Source organism: Callorhinchus milii, unplaced genomic scaffold (genome assembly GCF_018977255.1).
Source record: "Callorhinchus milii isolate IMCB2004 unplaced genomic scaffold, IMCB_Cmil_1.0 Scaffold210, whole genome shotgun sequence".
NCBI lineage: Eukaryota > Metazoa > Chordata > Chondrichthyes > Chimaeriformes > Callorhinchidae > Callorhinchus > Callorhinchus milii.
The window spans coordinates 28,998-50,205 of record NW_024704951.1 but is presented as its reverse complement, the minus strand read 5'-3'; the positions used below and the strand labels follow the sequence as shown (position 1 = coordinate 50,205).

The 21,208-nt window shown below is 42.0% G+C and overlaps 1 protein-coding gene across 1 annotated transcript in view; it reads right to left on the bottom strand.

The window, feature by feature from the left end:
• Positions 1–932: 932 nt before the first annotated feature.
• The window catches only part of LOC121851921 (zinc finger protein 501-like), a 30,522-nt gene continuing 10,246 nt past the window's right edge, over positions 933–21,208 (bottom strand). The window contains exons 4-5 of the mRNA XM_042346000.1: positions 13,765–13,883; positions 933–1,113 (exon numbers count right to left, since the gene is read on the bottom strand). Coding sequence (XP_042201934.1) covers positions 933–1,113; positions 13,765–13,883 — 300 coding nt within the window. The remainder of the gene's footprint in view (positions 1,114–13,764; positions 13,884–21,208) is intronic.

Genomic DNA, 21,208 nt, shown 5'->3' with positions numbered 1-21,208 from the left:
TGAACACCAAACAAGACGGCATGCTGCCAGTGCTGCTATGCCTGCACCTACAGTGAATGCATCTCATCAAAAGCAATAAGCTCCACAGAAAGTAACCACAGCACAATTGGCTGTTGCAACAGCTAATAGACTCCAGTCCGCCAACAAGCACCTCAGCTTGCAAACAGTACTACAATGGCTGCAACCAGGTGCCTACCCTGCAGCCAAAAGGATAAGTATGTTTTTCCATAAATTTTCTCACTTCATTACACCGATCCATTAGTTGCATTGGTTCCATGTCTACTTCTTGCAGCTACTGCCATACAATGACATTGAAAGGAGACCCTCCAAGGCTATTCTGCAACAGTACCATGGTTCAGCTTCCTACAATTAATGACCATACCGAGCCTATTCATGTATTGATACCTGAAAAGCCATTTCCAAAACAACAATTTAAAATATAACTCATGGTTCCAAATGATCATGTTTTGGCACCGACCAACTCATCGTAACATCTGGCTACATGCCACATTTAAGTGCAGGGCCAGGTACATACTCGCATTGTCAGTCTGCTGCCACTACCTAATAACCTACCTACATTACCAGAGATCTACTTGCATATCTGACAATACCAGACAGGCTCACCAGCATTGCAAAAATGTCATAAACACCAAGATGCCAGTCCTATTGCTGTTGCAAGACATGCTCCATAAGGAAAACTCTTACATTCAGTTTCAAGTGTGCCATGTAAAAAATGACTTCAGAGTTACAATGTTGTCATTCATGCAGACTAAAATCCACATGGTCAACATGAGTGCCGCTTAAATGCACTCACATCTGAAGTCGCTGTCATTCTGACTGCTGAACATGGCACTCGAGGCATCGTCTTGCAACTGAGGAACAACACCCTACACAGAAATGAAACACACCGATCCTATGATGCTCTGCAATGTCTACTGATTTTCTGGCAAGGTGATGATGGCTACAATTTTCCGACTTCGCCAAACGGACCTAGCAACAGGCTTGCCAACACAAAAGAAGATTTCCGCCATGGACTGCTTTGCCTTCAGGATCATGGTGCGAACGGCAACTTCAATCTGTTCTTGAGATGCAAAGAGCTCTTCCACAAATTTTCTGTCGACATGTATACCAAAATGGAAGCTTCATTTGATGAAACCCACCAGATGGCAAAACATCCAACATTGTCTATCATGAAGCTCTCCAAGGGCCACTGATTTAGAAGTTGTCCTCATTATGAAACAAACAAGCCCTGATATTGTATAACACAACCAAAAAACCGAGACAATATACACACATTTACAGACTTCATTGGCAAAATTCAATAATTGTAATAAAGTCAGAATGGCAAGACATTACTCTTAATGTTTGATTACTGAGACCTGAGCTAAGCCGGTAACTTAGTCATTACTGGAAAAATACTATACTTCCGATGAAGTTTTTGCGTGAGTGGGGAGCGGTGGTGCAACAGTTAGCGTGCTGCGCTATGAACCCAGTGAGCCAATTTATATTCCCACAGAGCCAAGCCACAACATTTGGCTGTCGCCTGATGAAGTTTGTTGAAATTACAGAAGAATCTCGGAGATGGAACGCACCAGAACTCGAACAAATCGGTGTTAGAACGATATTTCCGACCATTTTTTTGCCCCGGAAACCGAACGAAATTCGGAGGTCGAACGGGCAATCACGACTTGAAAAAACCTGTTTGGCTGAGACGTGTATGGCCAGCATGCATGACGCTTACCCAGACAAATGTTTTACCATGAGAGGCTTAGTTAACGCGTAGCTCTCACCCAGTGCAGACCGGCAAAACATCGTTCCTTAACTTTTTAGTTAATTTCCTTTTTTAGTGTTTTTTGGTGTTTATCCATACACAATGTCTCCTAAGAAGGTTAGTGGTAGTGAAGTTCAATGTTCATTTATTTCATTTTTGTGTTTTTTTTTTTTTTTATTCATGTAATTACTGTAAACTTCGTGTAAAAATGCTGTATATGAGAGATGTATTGTGTCTGGAACCAATTCATGTCCTTAACATTAACTCTTATGGGGGAAATTAATTCGGTGTTCCAACAAATCGGTGTTCGAATGGCCTTCTGGAACGAATTAAGTTCGATCCCCGGGGTACCACTGTACTGTCAAAACGTCGTACTCAGATTGTAAATGTTGTGGCTTGGCTCTCCAACATACCGATATGCTGTACTAGTACACTACACTATACACTACCATACACTACACTATACACTACTATACACTACACTACACACTAGTGCTGTACTAGTGACATGGTCCACGTTCTGTTTACGTGACAACCCTTGCTAATTGGCTGTCGGGTGGTGGCGGGGTTAACGACACATTGATTTATTTACGCGATCTCACACAAACAAACCTGTATTATGGCTGTATATTTGGAGTTTGCGTGTCCCTCTCTCTCCGTGGTCGCGTGGATTTTCCTCCGGATCCTGCGGTTTTCCCTGCACATTTAGAGTCAACATCACCACGCGTTTAGAGTATTTGACCGATAAACATTCCACACGTTGATAAGCCCACTGCGTTGTGGGCAGGTCGCTTCTGAAAACGAGCGGTGTAGCTCAAGTGGGCTATGCCTGGTAAAATAAAAAACGTAGAAATATTTAAAGAAAAAAAAGTTTCAAAGTAGTGAGCCAGGTGAAGACAAATTAAACTTAAGCTGAGAATTAAAGCAAATGCAATCAGGCGAGGCAGGAGGCAAGGCAGGCTAGGCCCGCGTTGTAATGTTCCAACCTGGACATCGATTCCATACTCGCTGCTACTCAATTGATATCCATACGAGAGGAGAAGGAGCGAGGCTCTACCTAGGTTCACAACAACAACCACAACAATAACCACAACCACACGATGTAATCTTCTCACCACGGATCTCCGTGCGCGAACGTGCGCGGAGCAGAAGCTTCCTGGTATGCCGTGACGTCATGCGGCAGGTGACATGACGTCACTTGCGGGGTCCACACAATCCCCTCCCTATCGAGCAGCAGTGTAACTTGAATAAATTATAATTTATCTTCTTGGTTCTTTCGGTAAAGTCACGTAGAAGGAATAAAAAAAAATAATAAAAAATAAAACATAATAAAATAAGTTTAGACGTTTATTTTATTACTTCCCTTCTACGTGACTTTACCGAAAGAACCAAGAAGATGAATCCCTGCAGTCACGAAAGCTTTAAATCGAAAAAAGATAATTATGTTTTTACCATCTTTATCTGGCAACAAAACTGACACCTTTTTTACAAGGAGTCATGTTTGCATAGACCACAATACCTGCAGGTCATAATGCAAACAAAAAAATAACTCTGAAATGTATGCACTGTCCTTGAAGTTGATTGGTCCACACCCCGAGACAGCTTTCCTTAAGAGCCTAGTCTCACATGGTGTTGGACCAGATCAGTTTTGTTGACAGCTAAAAGGGGTAAAAAAAAATTATCATATTTTTTCCTCTGGCAAATGAGGTTACAATGGTGAATAAATTATATTTCGATTTAAAGCTTTCGTGACTGCAGGGCTTCATATTCTTGGTTCTTTCGGTAAAATCGACAGACCTGGTCTTCACCTGGTGACGGCTGCTTGCGTTGTGGCCGAAACGTGAGAATTATTTTATAGTTTTATTTTTATTTTATTATTTCCATTCTACGTGACTTTACCGAAAGAACCAATATGAATAAATTATGATAATGTGCCGGGCTCATTAACACTTAGTGACAAATGGCGGTTGTTTTGTTACTGTGTGTACAGGCTGTTTGTATACTGTGCGGGTACACTGTGTACGCTCTGTGTAGACATGGTGTGTGTACACTGTGTGGGTGGTCCGAATCAGTCGGGCGGCATTATCATTTCATCGGCTGCGCAATGCTGTGTGGAAGCTACCTGGTCTGTCACTCCGCATGAAGCTTCGGTTCTTCTCACAGTAATGCCCTCCCTTCTGTAGCCATGTAAAACGTGGACCCCTCTAAATTGAACATCTGCTCGGTTAGAAACATTCAGGCTGTCATGCCTACACTCAGATTAAGGGAAGCCAGTGGTAGCACATTCTCTATTTATTACAGAGGTTCAAGGTTCAAATCCGACAGGCACCTGGCTACTCCAGTAACATTAACAAAATATGCACCGTCTGCTTAACAGTGGATGTAAAACATACGATGTGTCATTCAAAACGCATAGGTCATTGCATGTTGGTGTCATGGTCAATATTTGGGCAATTTCAAACATTATCCAGAAATTACATAATGAAGATTACACATCAATCATCACCCCCTACTGACAGACTCATGCCCACATGCAGGTGACAGCAGGTCACCTTATGACAGAGGCAGCTGCCACTTGAAGGTGCTCTTCGAGTGTTGTGATGAGATATGAAAACTGAGTTGCTGAGGCAATTAAAACACCATATCAATGCAAATATAAATATAACAGTGGAATACTTAGAAGCTTATTGGCTCTTGCTCCTGATTATTCATCTACCCAACCCACAGGTCAACAAATACTCGCCGCTCTTACTCTGCAGGTTGAACCCAGGAATTCAGTGTTCAATTTCACGTTCTTTTCATTAAAGGCCTGTGACAAAGGTGCATCTATTGGAGCTTCATTAAGCTACACATCTACCGGGTCTCCATTTGACTTTGTATTGTCTAAGAAGTCCACCCACACCTCCACTTCCACAAACTCTGGGAGTTGCCTAGCTCTGCCTCGCAGTCAGAATTCTCCTCCTGCTTCACGTTGCCTCCATCGATGTGAAGGTACGATTTTGGAGTTGAATCTTCATCTTCACAGTTTACCGTCACTTTTTCGCTCTTCACCATCACTTCACATTTCACCTTCACTTCTTCGCTCTTCATCACTTCTTCACATTTCACCTTCGCCTCTTCACATTTCACCTTGATACCTTTAAAAGTGTCCAAGCTGGGATTCACTTCTGGTTTCATGAGGGATGGGCTCATTGCAGCACTTTGACTTTCACAAGCCGATTTCAGACTCCATTTCTTGGGGATCTTCTGATGCTTGTGTGTCCTCTGGTGTCTTTAAGATTGATGACTGCAAACGCCTTCCCACACAGTGCAACTGAAGGGTTTCTCTCCCGTGTGTGTTCTCTGGTGTTAAGACCTGATGACTGCAAATGCCTTCTCACAGACAGTGCACTTGAAGGTTTCTCTGTGTGTGTTTCTGGTGTTGTTAAGATGTATGAATGTGCAAACGCCTTCCCCACAGACTGCACTTGAAGGGTTTCTCTCCCGTGTGTGTTCTCTGGTGAATAAGAAGATGACTGTGCAAACCCTTCCCACACAGACTGCACTGAAGGGTTTCTCTCCTGTGTGTGTTCTCTGGTGTTTTTAAGAGCAGTGAATTGTGCAAACGCCTTCCACACACTGCACTGAAGGGTTTCTCTCCGTGTGTTCTCTGTGTGTAGTTAAAGATGTGATGACTGCAAACGCCTTCCGCACACATGCACTTGAAGGGTTTCTCTCCTGTGTGAGTTCTCTGGTGCTTGTGTAAATGTCCAGGACGATCCGTGCTGTATGCACACTGGTCGCATTGTTGCATTTTTGTACCAAACTCGCTGAGTGCCTTTGCTCCATCAGACCAATTCTGCAGAGAAGCGTCAGAGGAAACGTCAGCTGCAGACAGAAAAAAGAGAATATCCACACCATCTACGCTAAGTATCGAGGCACATATGACTTACACGTCTACACTTATTAATATTCCCAAAGTTCATCACACGGGCTGTTATGACAAACAATGAGGGCAAATAGTCATAAATATGCCTCGAAGCCCTATGTTAACCCAAACTCGAAGCATACAATTCGGTTGTCTGACTAGAAAATGAATATTTATGAAAGCTAAATTCAGCTAACAAAGCAAAGTGGTGTTGAAAATATACTGTTTGTATTATGCATAAATTAATGTTCAAACGAAACTTAGAGGTGTGAAGCCAGGCTCAGATTTTCTTGAATGCTGGGATGAACAGATCTAACTTCAGCTGCATATGTGCGTGTTCATTTTCGTTAAAAAGTTCCAAAGAAAAACAAAAATAAACTATGATTAACCTCCGTGTTCAATATGTTAATATACTTTACTGCAAATACAAACTTGACACTGTATACACACTGGCATGGTAAAAAGGTGGTGGTGTGTCCAGAACCATGCCTGGCCACCTTCATCTGCTCAATATGAATGCTTCTCTCACTTCACAAGTAATTAATTGAAGATCAATCAACATAGCCGAGACCCACAAGAAGTTAAGTTTTCACTTATCAATCACGTTTGTTGTCGGAGATAATCAAACTCAAATTATTGAATTCATAATACAGTAATAATACTATGTAACACAATTTTTTTCCTGTGTACAAAGTGTTATTTTTTAATTGCTTATGCCTAAAAAGTATACAAAATCGCTATTATTCCCCACAAACTTTGCTTTTGTGACCAGGACTCTTATGTTGAACGAAAGACACAAATTAGCCGCGATAGGTTTTTCATATTGTCCTGATCAAAAAAGGCAAAGTTGTGGGGAATAATCTGTACTTTTGAGGAATAGGCAATGAGGAAATAACACTACCCAGGAACAAAAATGTTTTTTGTTACACAGTTGTAATAACTGCGCCACCGCTCCCCACACGATAAACTCTTACAGATCTAGTGACATCGCGGGATGTCACTGTGTCGTGCTGGCCCTCGAGAGGCACGGCGTGCGGTGTAACGACATCGCGGATACCACTATGGTGGGTGTCGTTACCAGCCCTAGAGCGCTGATTGATAGCGCAGGATGGCACCACGCTTGGCATGCAGTGCTGCCCTACAGGATAGGGTGTGTGTAGTGACTGGCCGTAGGAATGAGGTTACTAAAGGCCATGGCCACTCTGGTTGACCCGAGAGGACACGTGACCAGTTAAGTCTACGAAGGGGCCCCAAGTGGGGGCTAGGGGTGGTCCGTGTGGTCGGGTCCAGATCCTGCTCGAGGATTCTGGAAAGTGGTCGTGGCCAAGGGAGGGAGCCAGCCAAACCGCAGAGAATATAAGCCGGGTCCCCCAGAGGAACCGGAGTTGTTTTCAACCTTAAGAAACCTTCGTCTACATCTAGGGTCTACGTTCCACTGAGTCTCCAACAAGTGGAACTGGACCCGAAACAAACAACCAAAAGCCCCAAGCCTCTTTATGATACTATAGGCATTAATTATATAAAAATGCAGAAATCGAGTTTCCGCAAAAATCCGTACTCCTCTTCTGTACTCGATCGACAGAAAATAAATTACCTTCTTGGAAATTGCTGAGCGAAAGCTAAAAGTGCGATACAATACTTAAGCCTGGCTTCACACCTCTAAGTTTCGTTTGAACATTAATTTATGCATAATACAAACAGTATTATTTTCAACACCTTGCTTTGTTAGCTGAATTTAGCTTTCATAAATATTCATTTTCTAATCAGACAACCGAAATTGTATGGCTTCGAGTTTTGGGTTAACATAGGGCTTCGAGGCATATTTATCGTTTTTTATTATTATTTTATTATTTCCCTTCTAACGTGACTTTACCGAAAGAACCAAGAATAAGAATATAAAATTCACATCACAATCGAAACAAAGTACTGTAGTGCATTCCAAATCAACTAAAAACTAAACAATTGAAATAAACATTCAGAAACCGTAAACAAAAAAAAATTGAAACGAAAATAGTATGAAGCTAATTAAATAAAGCAGACTTGCGCATGTAAATTTTTTGTGAACCAAATGTGCCAACACCATTAAACCTACACAGCGTAAACATTCAATGAGTACTCACAGGTGAGTTAGTGTGTTGTCACACTATTTTTAGCTTACCTGCTCAACTTCAAACCTCAGACACCTGCAACTCCAACCCCCCACCATTCCTCCCCCCCCCCCTCCATTTCTATCACCATGGGTTAGCCACACACGCAAACACATTATGACATTTCATATACTACAATTCCAAGCACTCATCATAACATAAGTGTCTGCACTGCAATATTTGTTGTCATATTTACATGTTATCCTTCCCTATTATCAGACCTGCGCTTTTGCTGCCAAATTCATCCACTTCCAGCTCCTTACTGTCCTCTATGCACATGCACGGCTCACCTCTAACACACACTGCAATATTTATTTTAAAAAGACATGTACGATTCTAAAATATCTACATCTATGTGCCAGGACTACCGACCTCCTCCTACACAATATAGACGCTATGCAACAGCTACGACAAAATAAATCAAGTCTAGATCGCCTGGTAAGGAATAAAAAGCACGCACACACACATTCAACTTATTTTTGTGTATACGCACCACCACACACATTACTATTCATACCCACTTCAAGCACTACAAACAATTACTCCCTCCAACAACTTACATCCTCATACTTATTCCGTTGCAGCTATGTCTTCATATTCTTACAACGATTCCACATTCACTATAATTTAATAAATAATCTCACCACAGCATTTACTCACACACTCACTATTCATGCTTTTTTCTGCTTACTAACTTTTACCTCCACCTATAATGTTCCTTGCGGAAAACATGCGCTTCTCTTCACCAAAGCGGATTACAATAATTGATGCTATTTGTATAAGTGCTGCGATGGCTGCACCTATTGAGGACACTGCTGAACACCAAAACAAGACGGCATGCTGCCAGTGCTGCTATGCTGCTGCACCTACAGTGAATGCATCTCATCAAAAGCAATAAGCTCCACAGAAAGTAACACAGCACAATTGGCTGTTGCAACAGCTAATAGACTCCAGTCCGCCAACAAGCACCTCAGCTTGCAAACAGTACTACAATGGCTGCAACCAGGTGCCTACCCTGCAGCCAAAAGGATAAGTATTTTTTCCATAAATTTCTCACTTCATTTACACCGATCCATTAGTTGCTATTGGTTCCATGTCTACTTCTTGCAGCTACTGCCATACAATGACATTGAAAGGAGACCCTCCAAGGCTATTCTGCAACAGTACCATGGTTCAGCTTCCTACAATTAATGACCATACCGAGCCTATTCATGTATTGATACCTGAAAAGCCATTTCCAAAACAACAATTTAAAATATAACTCATGGTTCCAAATGATCATGTTTTGGCACCGACCAACTCATCGTAACATCTGGCTACATGCCCACATTTAAGTGCAGGCCAGGTACATACTCGCATTGCAGTCTGCTGCCACTACCTAATAACCTACCTACATTACCAGAGATCTACTTGCATATCTGACAATACCAGACAGGCTCACCAGCATTGCAAAAATGTCATAAACACCAAGATGCCAGTCCTATTGCTGTTGCAAGACATGCTCCATAAGGAAAACTCTTACATTCAGTTTCAAGTGTGCCATGTAAAAAATGACTTCAGAGTTACAATGTTGTCATTCATGCAGACTAAATCCACATGGTCAACATGAGTGCCGCTTAAATGCACTCACATCTGAAGTCGCTGTCATTCTGACTGCTGAACATGGCACTCGAGGCATCGTCTTGCAACTGAGGAACAACACCCTACACAGAAATGAAACACACCGATCCCATGATGCTCTGCAATGTCTACTGATTTTCTGGCAAGGTGATGATGGCTACAATTTTTCCGACTTCCCAAACGGACCTAGCAACAGGCTTGCCAACACAAAAGAAGATTTCCGCCATGGACTGCTTTGCCTTCAGGATCATGGGCGAACGGCAACTTCAATCTGTTCTTGAGATGCAAAGAGCTCTTCCACAAATTTTCTGTCGACATGTATACCAAAATGGAAGCTTCATTTGATGAAACCCACCAGATGGCAAAAACATCCAACATTGTCTATCATGAAGCTCTCCAAGGGCCACGATTTAGAAGTTGTCCTCATTATGAAACAAAACAAGCCCTGATATTGTATAACACAACCAAAAAACCGAGACAATATACACACATTACAGACTTCATTGGCAAAATTCAATAATTGTAATAAAGTCAGAATGGCAAGACATTACTCTTAATGTTTAATTACTGAGACCTGAGCTAAGCCGGGTAACTTAGTCATTACTGGAAAAAATACTATACTTCCGATGAAGTTTTTGCGTGAGTGGGGAGCGGTGGTGCAACAGTTAGCGTGCTGCGCTATGAACCCAGTGAGCCAATTTATATTCCCACAGAGCCAAGCCACAACATTTGGCTGTCGCCTGATGAAGTTTGTTGAAATTACAGAAGAATCTCGGAGATGGAACGCACCAGAACTCGAACAAATCGGTGTAGAACATATTTCCGACCATTTTTTGCCCGGAAACCGAACGAAATTCGGAGGTCGAACGGGCAATCACGACTTGAAAAAACCTGTTTGGCTGAGACGTGTATGGCCAGCATGCATGACGCTTACCCAGACAAATGTTTTACCGTGTGAGAGCTTAGTTAACGCGTAGCTCTCACCCAGTGCAGACCGGCAAAACATCGTTCCTTAACTTTTTAGTTAATTTCCTTTATTTTAGTGTTTTTGGTGTTTATCCATACACAATGTCTCCTAAGAAGGTTAGTGGTAGTAAGTTCAATGTTCATTTATTTCATTTGTTGTTTTTTTTGTATTTTTTATTCATGTAATTACTGTAAACTTCGTGTAAAAATGCTGTATGAGAGATGTATTGTGTCTGGAACCAATTCATGTCCTTAACATTAACTCTTATGGGGGAAATTAATTCGGTGTTCCAACAAATCGGTGTTCGAATGGCCTTCTGGAACGAATTAAGTTCGATCCCCGGGGTACCACTGTACTGTCAAAACGTCGTACTCAGATTGTAAATGTTGTGGCTTGGCTCTCCAACATACCGATATGCTGTACTAGTACACTACACTATACACTACCATACACTACACTATACACTACTATACACTACACTACACACTAGTGCTGTACTAGTGACACATGGTCCACGTTCTGTTTACGTGACAACCCTTGCTAATTGGCTGTCCGGTGGTGGCGGGGTTAACGACACATTGATTTATTTACGCGATCTCACACAAACAAACCTGTATTATGGCTGTATATTTGGAGTTTGCGTGTCCCTCTCTCTCCGTGGTCGCGTGGATTTTCCTCCGGATCCTGCGGTTTTCCCCTGCACATTTAGAGTCAACATCACCACGCGTTTAGAGTATTTGACCGATAAACATTTCCACGCGTTGATAAGCCCACTGCTGGTGGGCAGGTCGCTTCTGAAAACGAGCGGTGTAGCTCAAGTGGCTATGCCTGGTAAAATAAAAAACGTAGAAATATTTAAAGTAAAAAAAAGTTTCAAAGTAGTGAGCCAGGTGAAGACAAATTAAACTTAAGCTGAGAATTAAAGCAAATGCAATCAGGCGAGGGCAGGAGGCAAGGCCCCGCATGGCTAGGCCCTGCGTTTGTAATGTTCCAACCTGGACATCGATTCCATACTCGCTGCTACTCAATTGATATCCATACGAGAGGAGAAGGAGCGAGGCTCTACCTAGGTTCACAACAACAACCACAACAATAACCACAACCACCACGATGTAATCTTCTCACCACGGATCTTCCGTGCGCGAACGTGCGCGGAGCAGAAGCTTCCTGGTATGCCGTGACGTCATGCGGCAGGTGACATGACGTCACTTGCGGGGTCCACACAATCCCCTCCCCTATCGAGCAGCAGTGTAACTTGAATAAATTATAATTTATCTTCTTGGTTCTTTCGGTAAAGTCACGTAGAAGGGAAGTAATAAAATAATAAAAATAAAACATAATAAAATAAGATAATTATCTCACGACGTTTATTTTATTACTTCCCTTCTACGTGACTTTACCGAAAGAACCAAGAAGATGAATCCCTGCAGTCACGAAAGCTTTAAATCGAAAAATTATAATTTGTTTTACCATTTTATCTGGCAACAAAACTGACACCTTTTTTACAAGGAGTCATGTTTGCATAGACCACAATACCTGCAGTCGTAATACAAACGAAAAATATAACTCTGATAATGTATGCACTGTCCTTGAAGTTGATTGGTCCACACCCAAGACAGCTTTCCTTAGAGCCTAGTCTCACATGGTGTTGGACCAGATCAGTTTTGTTGACAGCTAAAAGGGGTAAAAAAAAATTATCATATTTTTTCCTCTGGGCAAATGAGGTTACAATGGTGAATAAATTATATTTCGATTTAAAGCTTTCGTGACTGCAGGGCTTCATATTCTTGGTTCTTTCGGTAAAATCGACAGACCTGGTCTTCACCTGGTGACGGCTGCTTGCGTTGTGGCCGAAACGTGAGAATTATTTTATAGTTTTATTTTTATTTATTATTTCCATTCTACGTGACTTTACCGAAAGAACCAATATGAATAAATTATGATAATGTGCCGGGCTCATTAACACTTAGTGACAAATGGCGGTTGTTTTTGTTACTGTGTGTGTACAGGCTGTTTGTATACTGTGCGGGTACACTGTGTACGCTCTGTGTAGACATGGTGTGTGTACACTGTGTGGGTGGTCCGAATTCAGTCGGGCGGCATTATCATTTCATCGGCTGCGCAATGCTGTGTGGAAGCTACCTGGTCTGTCACTCGGCATGAAGCTTCGGTTCTTCTCGGCCACAGTAATGCCCTCCCTTCTGTAGCCATGTAAAACGTGGACCCCTCTAAATTGAACATCTGCTCCGGTTAGAAACATTCAGGCTGTCATGCCTACACTCAGATTAAGGGAAGCCCAGTGGTAGCACATTCTCTATTTATTACAGAGGTTCAAGGCTCAAATCCGACAGGCACCCCTGGCTACTCCAGTAACATTAAACCAAATATGCACCGTCTGCTTAACAGTGGATGTAAAACATACTATTGTCATTCAAAACGCATAGGTCATTGCATGTTGGGGTCATGGTCAATATTTGGATAATTCCAAACATTATCCAGAAATTACATAATGGAGATTACACATCGATCATCACTCCCTACTGACAGACTCATGCCCACATGCAGGCTCAAGCAGGGTCACCTTATCACACAGAGGCAGCTGCCACTTGAAGGTGCTCTTCGAGTGTCTGTGATGAGACATGAAACAACTGAGTTGCTAAGGCAATAAAGCAAGCACCATATCAATGCAAATATAAATATAACAGTGGAATACTTGGGAGCATATTGTCTCTTGATCCTGATTATTCATCTACCCAACCCACAGGTCAACAAATACTCGCCGCTCTTATTCTGCAGGCTGAACCCAGGAATTGAGTGTTCGACTTCACGTTCATTTTCATTAAAGGCCTGTGACAAAGGTGAATCTATTGGAGCTTCATTAAGCTTACACATCTACCGGGTCTCCATTTGACTTTGCATTGTCTAAGAAGTCCACCCACACCTCCACTTCCACAAACTGTTGGGAGGTGCCTCGCTCTGACTCACAGTCAGAATTCTCCTCCTGCTTCACGTTGCCCCCATCGATGTGAAGGTCCGATTTTGGAGTTGAATCTTCATCTTCACAGTTTACTGTCACTTTTTCGCTCTTCACCATCACTTTTTCACATTTCACCTTCACTTCTTCGCTCATCACTTCTTCACATTTCACCTTCGCCTCTTCACATTTCACCTTGATACCTTTAAAAGTGTCCATGCTGGGATTTAGTTCTGGTTTCATGAGGGATGGGCTCATTGCAGCACTTTGACTTTCACAAGCCGATTTCAGACTCCACTCCTTGGGGATCTTCTGATGATTGTATGTCCTCTGGTGTCTGTTAAGATTTGATAAACCTGCAAATGCTTTCCCGCACACAGTGCACCTGAAGGGTTTCTCTCCCGGTGTGTTCTCTGGTGGCAATTAAGACCTGATGACCATGCAAATGACTTCTCACAGACAGTGCACTTGAAAGGTTTCTCTTTTGTGTGTGTTATCTGGTGTTGTTTAAGATGTGATGACACTGCAAACGCCTTCCCGCACAGACTGCACTTGAAGGGTTTCTCTCCCGTGTGTGTTCTCTGGTGCAATACAAGACCAGATGACTGTGAAAACACCTTCCCGCACAGACTGCACTTGAAGGGTTTCTCTCCTGTGTGTGTTCTCCGGTGTTTTTAAGAGCAGATGAATTTGAAAATGCCTTCCCACACACACTGCACTTGAAGGGTTTCTCTCCCGTGTGTGTTCTCTGGTGTAGTTTAAGATGTGATGACTCGGCAAACGCCTTCCCGCACAGAGTGCACCTGAAGGGTTTCTCTCCTGTGTGAGTTCTCTGGTGCTGTGTGAAATGTCCAGGACGATCCGTGCTGTATGCACACTGGTCGCATTGTTGCATTTTTGTACCAAACTGCGCTGAGTGCCTTTGCTCCATCAGACCAATTCTGCAGAGGAAGCGTCAGAGGAAACGTCAGCTGCAGACAGAAAAAAGAGAATATCCACACCATCTACGTAAGTATCGAGGCACATATGACTTACACGTCTACACTTATTAATATTCCCAAATTCATCACACGGGCTGTTATGACAAACAATGAGGGCAAATAGTCATAAATATGCCTCGAAGCCCTATGTTAACCCAAAACTCGAAGCATACAATTTCGGTTGTCTGACTAGAAAATGAATATTTATGAAAGCTAAATTCAGCTAACAAAGCAAAGGGTGTTGAAAATAATACTGTTTGTATTATGCATAAATTAATGTTCAAACGAAACTTAGAGGTGTGAAGCCAGGCTCAGATTTTCTTGAATGCTGGGATGAACAGATCTAACTTCAGCTGCATATGTGTCGTGTTCATTTTCGTAAAAAGTTCCAAAGAAAAACAAAAATAAACTATTGTTTTGATTTAACCTCCGTGTTCAATAGAGTTAATATACTTTACTGCAAATACAAACTTGACACTGTTACACACTGGCATGGTAAAAAGTGGTGGTGTGTCCAGAACCATGCCTGGCCACCTTCATCTGCTCAATATGAATGCTTCTCTCACTTCACCAAGTAATTAATTGAAGATCAATCAACATAGCCGAGACCCACAAGAAGTTAAGTTTTCACTTATCAATCACGTTTGTTGTCGGAGATAATCAAACTCAAATTATTGAATTCATAATACAGTAATAATACTATGTAACACAATTTTTGTTCCTGTGTACAAAGTGTTATTTTTTAATTGCTTATGCCTAAAAAGTATACAAAATCGCTATTATTCCCCACAAACTTTGCTTTTGTGACCAGGACTTTATGTGAACGAAAAGACACAAATTAGCCCGTTTCTCATTGTCCTGATCAAAAAAGCAAAGTTGTGGGGAATAATCTGTACTTTTGAGGAATAGGCAATGAGGAAATAACACTACCCAGGAACAAAAATGTTTTTTGTTACACAGTGTAATAACTGCGCCACCGCTCCCCACAGATAAACTCTTACAGATCTAGTGACATCGCGGGATGTCACTGTGTCGTGCTGGCCCTCGAGAGGCACGGCGTGCGGTGTAACGACATCGCGGATACCACTATGGTGGGTGTCGTACCAGCCCTAGAGCGCTGATTGATAGCGCAGGATGGCACCACGCTTGGCATGCAGTGCTGGCCCTACAGGATAGGGTGTGGGAGTGACGGCCGTAGGAATGAGGTTACTAAAGGCCATGGCACTCTGGTTGACCCGAGAGGACACGTGACCAGTTAAGTCTACGAAGGGGCCCCAAGTGGGGGCTAGGGGTGGTCCGTGGTCGGGTCCAGATCCTGCTCGAGGATTCTGGAAAGTGGTCGTGGCCAAGGGAGGGAGCCAGCCAAACCGCAGAGAATATAAGCCGGGTCCCCCAGAGGAACCGGCGTTGTTGTTCAACCTTAAGAAACCTTCGTCTACATCTAGGGTCTACGTTCCACTGAGTCTCCAACAAGTGGAACTGGACCCGAAACAAACAACCAAAAGCCCCAAGCCTCTTTATGATACTATAGGCATTAATTATATAAAAAATGCAGAAATCGAGTTTCCGCTAAAAATCCGTACTCCTCTTCTGTACTCGATCGACAGAAAATAAATTACCCCCTTGAATATCGGAGGTTACGTTCTTGGAAATTGCTGAGCGAAAGCTAAAAGTGCGATATTCAATACTTAAGCCTGGCTTCACACCTCTAAGTTTCGTTTGAACATTAATTTATGCATAATACAAACAGTATTATTTTCAACACCCTTTGCTTTGTTAGCTGAATTTAGCTTTCATAAATATTCATTTTCTAATCAGACAACCGAAATTGTATGCTTCGAGTTTTGGGTTAACATAGGGCTTCGAGGCATATTTATCGTTTTTTATTATTATTTTATTATTTCCCTTCTACGTGACTTTACCGAAAGAACCAAGAATAAGAATATAAAATTCACATCACAATCGAAACAAGTACTGTAGTGCATTCCAAATCAACTAAAAACTAAACAATTGAAATAAACATTCAGAAACCGTAAACAAAAAAAAATTGAAGACGAAAAAATAGTATGAAGCTAATTAAATAAAGCAGACTTTGCGCATGTAAATTTTTTGTGAACCAAATTGTGCCAACACCATTAAACCTACACAGCGTAAACATTCAATGAGTACTCACAGGTGAGTTAGTGTGTTTGTCACACTATTTTTAGCTTACCTGCTCAACTTCAAACCTCAGACACCTGCACACTCCAACCCCCCACCATTCCTCCCCCCCCCCTCCATTTCTATCACCATGGGTTAGCCACACACGCAAACACATTATGACATTTCATATACTACAATTCCAAGCACTCATCATAACATAAGTGTCTGCACTGCAATATTTGTTGTCATATTTACCATGTTATCCTTCCCTATTATCAGACCTGCGCTTTTGCTGCCAAATTCATCCACTTCCAGCTCCTTACTGTCCTCTATGCACATGCACGGCTCACCTCTAACACACACTGCAATATTTATTTTAAAAAGACATGTACGATTCTAAAATATCTACATCTATGTGCCAGGACTACCGACCTCCTCCTACACAATATAGACGCTATGCAACAGCTACGACAAAATAAATCAAGTCTAGATCGCCTGGTAAGGAATAAAAAGCACGCACACACACATTCAACTTATTTTGTGTATACGCACCACCACACACATACTATTCATACCCACTTCAAGCACTACAAACAATTACTCCCTCCAACAACTTACATCCTCATACTTTATTCCGTTGCAGCTATGTCTTCATATTCTTACAACGATTCCACATTCAACTATAATTTAATAAATAATCTCACCACAGCATTTACTCACACACTCACTATTCATGCTTTTTTCTGCTTACTAACTTTTACCTCCACCTATAATGTTCCTTGCGGAAAACATGCGCTTCTCTTCACCAAAGCGGATTACAATAATTGATGCTATTTGTATAAGTGCTGCGATGGCTGCACCTATTGAGGACACTGCTGAACACCAAACAAGACGGCATGCTGCCAGTGCTGCTATGCCTGCACCTACAGTGAATGCATCTCATCAAAAGCAATAAGCTCCACAGAAAGTAACACAGCACAATTGGCTGTTGCAACAGCTAATAGACTCCAGTCCGCCAACAAGCACCTCAGCTTGCAAACAGTACTACAATGGCTGCAACCAGGTGCCTACCCTGCAGCCAAAAGGATAAGTATTTTTTCCATAAATTTCTCACTTCATTTACACCGATCCATTAGTTGCTATTGGTTCCATGTCTACTTCTTGCAGCTACTGCCATACAATGACATTGAAAGGAGACCCTCCAAGGCTATTCTGCAACAGTACCATGGTTCAGCTTCCTACAATTAATGACCATACCGAGCCTATTCATGTATTGATACCTGAAAAGCCATTTCCAAAACAACAATTTAAAATATAACTCATGGTTCCAAATGATCATGTTTTGGCACCGACCAACTCATCGTAACATCTGGCTACATGCCCACATTTAAGTGCAGGGCCAGGTACATACTCGCATTGTCAGTCTGCTGCCACTACCTAATAACCTACCTACATTACCAGAGATCTACTTGCATATCTGACAATACCAGACAGGCTCACCAGCATTGCAAAAATGTCATAAACACCAAGATGCCAGTCCTATTGCTGTTGCAAGACATGCTCCATAAGGAAAACTCTTACATTCAGTTTCAAGTGTGCCATGTAAAAAATGACTTCAGAGTTACAATGTTGTCATTCATGCAGACTAAATTCCACATGGTCAACATGAGTGCCGCTTAAATGCACTCACATCTGAAGTCGCTGTCATTCTGACTGCTGAACATGGCACTCGAGGCATCGTCTTGCAACTGAGGAACAACACCCTACACAGAAATGAAACACACCGATCCCATGATGCTCTGCAATGTCTACTGATTTTCTGGCAAGGTGATGATGGCTACAATTTTTCCGACTTCACCAAACGGACCTAGCAACAGGCTTGCCAACACAAAAGAAGATTTCCGCCATGGACTGCTTTGCCTTCAGGATCATGGTGCGAACGGCAACTTCAATCTGTTCTTGAGATGCAAAGAGCTCTTCCACAAATTTTCTGTCGACATGTATACCAAAATGGAAGCTTCATTTGATGAAACCCACCAGATGGCAAAACATCCAACATTGTCTATCATGAAGCTCTCCAAGGGCCACTGATTTAGAAGTTGTCCTCATTATGAAACAAACAAGCCCTGATATTGTATAACACAACCAAAAAACCGAGACAATATACACACATTTACAGACTTCATTGGCAAAATTCAATAATTGTAATAAAGTCAGAATGGCAAGACATTACTCTTAATGTTTAATTACTGAGACCTGAGCTAAGCCGGGTAACTTAGTCATTACTGGAAAAATACTATACTTCCGATGAAGTTTTTGCGTGAGTGGGGAGCGGTGGTGCAACAGTTAGCGTGCTGCGCTATGAACCCAGTGAGCCAATTTATATTCCCACAGAGCCAAGCCACAACATTTGGCTGTCGCCTGATGAAGTTTGTTGAAATTACAGAAGAATCTCGGAGATGGAACGCACCAGAACTCGAACAAATCGGTGTTAGAACGATATTTCCGACCATTTTTTGCCCCGGAAACCGAACGAAATTCGGAGGTCGAACGGGCAATCACGACTTGAAAAAACCTGTTTGGCTGAGACGTGTATGGCCAGCATGCATGACGCTTACCCAGACAAATGTTTTACCGTGTGAGAGGCTTAGTTAACGCGTAGCTCTCACCCAGTGCAGACCGGCAAAACATCGTTCCTTAACTTTTTAGTTAATTTCCTTTATTTTAGTGTTTTTTGGTGTTTATCCATACACAATGTCTCCTAAGAAGGTTAGTGGTAGTGAAGTTCAATGTTCATTTATTTCATTTGTGTTTGTTTTTGTATTTTTTTATTCATGTAATTACTGTAAACTTCGTGTAAAAATGCTGTATGAGAGATGTATTGTGTCTGGAACCAATTCATGTCCTTAACATTAACTCTTATGGGGGAAATTAATTCGGTGTTCCAACAAATCGGTGTTCGAATGGCCTTCTGGAACGAATTAAGTTCGATCCCCGGGGTACCACTGTACTGTCAAAACGTCGTACTCAGATTGTAAATGTTGTGGCTTGGCTCTCCAACATACCGATATGCTGTACTAGTACACTACACTATACACTACCATACACTACACTATACACTACTATACACTACACTACACACTAGTGCTGTACTAGTGACACATGGTCCACGTTCTGTTTACGTGACAACCCTTGCTAATTGGCTGTGTCGGGTGGTGGCGGGGTTAACGACACATTGATTTATTTACGCGATCTCACACAAACAAACCTGTATTATGGCTGTATATTTGGAGTTTGCGTGTCCCTCTCTCTCCGTGGTCGCGTGGATTTTCCTCCGGATCCTGCGGTTTTCCCCTGCACATTTAGAGTCAACATCACCACGCGTTTAGAGTATTTGACCGATAAACATTTCCACGCGTTGATAAGCCCACTGTGTTGTGGGCAGGTCGCTTCTGAAAACGAGCGGTGTAGCTCAAGTGGGCTATGCCTGGTAAAATAAAAAAACGTAGAAATATTTAAAGTAAAAAAAAGTTTCAAAGTAGTGAGCCAGGTGAAGACAAATTAAACTTAAGCTGAGAATTAAAGCAAATGCAATCAGGCGAGGGCAGGAGGCAAGGCCCCGCATGGCTAGGCCCTGCGTTGTAATGTTCCAACCTGGACATCGATTCCATACTCGCTGCTACTCAATTGATATCCATACGAGAGGGAGAAGGAGCGAGGCTCTACCTAGGTTCACAACAACAACCACAACAATAACCACAACCACCACGATGTAATCTTCTCACCACGGATCTCCGTGCGCGAACGTGCGCGGAGCAGAAGCTTCCTGGTATGCCGTGACGTCATGCGGCAGGAGGTGACATGACGTCACTTGCGGGGTCCACACAATCCCCTCCCCTATCGAGCAGCAGTGTAACTTGAATAAATTATAATTTATCTTCTTGGTTCTTTCGGTAAAGTCACGTAGAAGGGAAGTAATAAAATAATAAAAATAAAACATAATAAAATAATTCTCACGACGTTTATTTTATTACTTCCCTTCTACGTGACTTTACCGAAAGAACCAAGAAGATGAATCCCTGCAGTCACGAAAGCTTTAAATCGAAAAATTATCATTTGTTTTACCATTTTATCTGGCAACAAAACTGACACCTTTTTTACAAGGAGTCATGTTTGCATAGACCACAATACCTGCAGTCGTAATACAAACAAAAAATATAACTCTGATAATGTATGCACTGTCCTTGAAGTTGATTGGTCCACACCCAAGACAGCTTTCCTTAAGAGCATAGTCTCACATGGTGTTGGACCAGATCAGTTTTGTTGACAGCTAAAAGGGGTAAAAAAACAATTATCATATTTTTTCTTCTGGCAAATGAGGTTACAATGGTGAATAAATTATATTTCGATTTAAAGCTTTCGTGACTGCAGGGATTCATATTCTTGGTTCTTTCGGTAAAATCGACAGACCTGGTCTTCACCTGGTGACGGCTGCTTGCGTTGTGGCCGAAACGTGAGAATTATTTTATAGTTTTATTTTTATTTTATTATTTCCATTCTACGTGACTTTACCGAAAGAACCAATATGAATAAATTATGATAATGTGTCGGGCTCATTAACACTTAGTGACAAATGGCGGTTGTTTTGTTACTGTGTGTGTACAGGCTGTTTGTATACTGTGCGGGTACACTGTGTACGC